We start from the raw sequence: 3,295 nt of genomic DNA, 5'->3' as shown, positions 1-3,295 counted from the left end.
CTTCGTTCTGACGAAGGGCTACCGCTCGAAACGTCAGCTTTTAGAATCCGTGTACGGTGGTCAATTTACATTATCAACTCCGTCGATAAAACCAAGTTTTTGTGTACTACTTCCCCACCGACGCAGCACCACAGTTTCTTTAGAAACTTACCCCTTTACCCATTTATACGCCTCGGTGGAGAGAGGCACCGTGAGAGTGCGTCTCGCCCAAGAACAAAACCAAGAGAAAATGAGGGGACAAAGAAGGAGGCTCCCGGTCCAGCCCTTGGGATATGTCATGTCTACGAAAGTTATTTTTAGACGAGCGGAAGTCTTTGTTCTAGCGGAAGTCTGTATTCCGAGACGTCCGCATGCAGGCCAACCTCGGTCTGATGTTTGAAAGAAAATAAATATTCATTAGCCTTCCACGTGCGCCGCCATTTTCTCTCTTCACTAAGAACCTGAGAGCGAGACAGGACTGCATGCGGACGTTTCGGAAGACAGACTTCCGCTAGAACAAAGACTTCTGCTCGTCTAAAAATAACTTTCGTGGACATGACATATCCCGACCAACGCCCTGAGACTCCGTCTCTGTCCCCTCATTTTCTCTTGACAAAACACAATGTTCCCGGTCCACTCGAACCCGGCCTCCCACCGCCGAGACATCAGGTGAAAACCAGTGAGGGGGATTGGCCCACGTATGGAACTAAAATGTTATTTGGTCATTATTTTTAAATGATTTACATTTTTTGCCTACGGACAGGAAACTCGAGACAAGGTGGAAACGGGTTACCGTATGCCTCCCCCGACAGACACTCCACCAGCTGTCTATCAAATTATGAAGGACAGTTGGAACATAAAGCCGGAAGAGAGGCCACGTTTCTCCGAAATCCTAAGAAGACTCAAACAAATCCAGGGTCTCATATAATAAAGCATCGCTAACAAGCAACGGAAGTCATTATATTCCCGGTTTGCGAGGCCTTTTGTTGGGTCTTGAATGCACCCAACACAAATCGAACGTCAAAACCGGCATAAACTGTTTAATTAAGGGTGCGTTCGATTGACCCTATTCCGGAATAAGAATACGCGGAGTGATGATTTAAAATGGTATGTCAGCATGGCGTTTTGAAGCAACAAGGATGATAAAGATACGTTTAAAATAGCATTTTAGCGGGTGTTTGACAATTTTTTATACGAATCTCCGTAAAAACGAAGAATTTATAACTTCTATTCCATGTATTCATATTCCGGAATACGGTCCATCGAACGCACCCTAAGAAATGTAATTTAGAGATGTTTCAGACGTCTGTTGTACAGGCCGTTGGACGGTATCAGCTACAAGAATGACTCGAGATTTTTCCTCGGGTGATAGGAACAAAGTTGTTATATAGAGTACTGGATATGATTTGATTGGTTGACAACATGACATAGTTTGACGAAACACTGGTGTGGAGAAATTTGAATGTGGGTTTAATTAGAAGTTACAATGCACAGACCGTTTTCTGAATAGACCATTTTACAGTTGTAGCTAAGTTACCTGGCCTACGAATGGAAGCGAGGCTACCGGTGACCCTGTTTTGATACAAACCTTTGTGCTTTTGTAATGTTAATACGGACTAATAAGAATTACAACAACACAATTTACATGATAAAATCAGTGGGGGCTGTATCAATGCAAGGTCACCGGCAGCCTCACAGCCATTCATAGGCTAGGTCACTGAGCAAACAACTGTAAAATGGCTTATTGTAACTTTTTAAAACGTTAAGCCCATTTGAAACGTCGCATTTTACATGTGCCGAATCTAATGCAAATGAGCGAAAACAGTAGATTTTTCTCATTTTCATTAGATTCGGCACATGTAAAGTGCGACGTTTAAAACGGGCCTAAGCTATATTTTCGAATTTCTCCAAATAAGGACAGCGTCAACGTCAAACTATGTACCATCGTTTTCATCTAAGCGTAAACACGTGACAGGAAAACATGCTCTAACTGGCTGCAAACGTGATAAGTTTTGTCTTCATTGACCGAATGCAAAATTGGCCGCAAACAAATTATTCTTTTGTCTTTATGTTAATTAGCCTAACTAGTCTCGTTAACACGTGTAAAAGTGAAAGAATTTGGGCTGTAAAACGAGGTTAGTTAAAGCTATTAACACAGCGACAAAATAACAATTTGTTGGCGGCCATTATTTGCATTGGGTCAATTCATTCAAAGTTTGAGAGATGTTCATGCAAGTTTTCCTAGAATGGCGGCAAGATTGGATATCGAGTCCTTTTTTCTAAGAAATTGACCCTGATCTGGTAAAGTATGCTTCAATTTCGGATGGTAAAATGTATATCAGAGAATCTAAACCATCTTAAAATTTGGGGCATTTTTGTGCTTCTTGTGTTTTTATGAAATAATATTGAAATGTATTAAAATGTCCCGAAACTTAACAAAGGTTCAGTATAGTTTGCGATTATTTGTAGTAATTTTTTTTGGAAATTTGTTTCTGTTACAGGCTTAAAGTGCCCCTGTGAACAAAACATCAGTTCTTATTTTTCTTTGGATTTCAAAACTATGTTATCTAAACACCAAGCGACCAAAGTTTTTTAAGCCTTGATTTCAGAGAGACACCTGTTTATTTTAACTGGAATTTTCCTATTTAATGGTCTCTGAAGAAAAAAAAGGAAGTGATTTTTTTTATCATAGAGGCACTTTGATTTCAACTCACTGGCGGAAAATGAAACAAAATGGGTTTAACCACATTCGCTTGGTTGTGTTGTATACGTAATAATTGTGTACATGGAATTGGTTGAGTTTTACAACTCACTGGCGGAAAATGAAACAAAATGGGTTTAACCACATTCGCTTGGTTGTGTTGTATACGTAATAATTGTGTACATGAAATTAGTTGAAGTTTACCTCATACATTTAACAACCACATTCTTGTATTAACTATTGTATATATAGAGTAATTGATCGTTTTAATACAACCACCCCCCCCCCTCCCTCCCTCCACTCCGACCAGGAAAAACTAGGGAGGTTAAGATTCGACTAAGGCAACCAAAATAGAGATTTGCAATATCGTCAAGTATTATACAATAGTTCCATCTTCATTTTGCACAGTATAATTAAGGCGCGTTTACACGACAGAGGAAAAATGGCACGGGTCCGATAAAAAGTGGAACGATTACAATCATTTTTGTAAAGAAACAGTGAACTTTTATCCGTTCCGCTACGGGACCATAGGCGCCTATGGTCCCGCTACGGGACCATACGGCGCCTATTGTAGCGGAACGGGTAAAAGTTCACTGTTTCTTTACAAAAATCAAT

General features: G+C 40.2%; 1 protein-coding gene across 1 annotated transcript in view; it reads left to right on the top strand.

The window, feature by feature from the left end:
* Positions 1-2,079, top strand: part of LOC138042558 (tyrosine-protein kinase Fer-like) — a 33,344-nt gene extending 31,265 nt beyond the window's left edge. The window contains exon 14 of the mRNA XM_068888497.1: positions 743-2,079. Within this exon, the coding sequence (XP_068744598.1) occupies positions 743-907 (165 nt within the window). The 3' untranslated portion in view covers positions 908-2,079. The remainder of the gene's footprint in view (positions 1-742) is intronic.
* The last annotated feature ends 1,216 nt before the right edge of the window (positions 2,080-3,295 follow it).

The sequence above is a fragment of the Montipora capricornis genome, chromosome 3, assembly GCF_036669925.1.
Source record: "Montipora capricornis isolate CH-2021 chromosome 3, ASM3666992v2, whole genome shotgun sequence".
Classification (NCBI taxonomy): Eukaryota; Metazoa; Cnidaria; class Anthozoa; order Scleractinia; family Acroporidae; genus Montipora; species Montipora capricornis.
The sequence above is the reverse complement of the archived record's forward strand: the minus strand, read 5'-3'. Positions and strand labels throughout refer to the sequence as shown.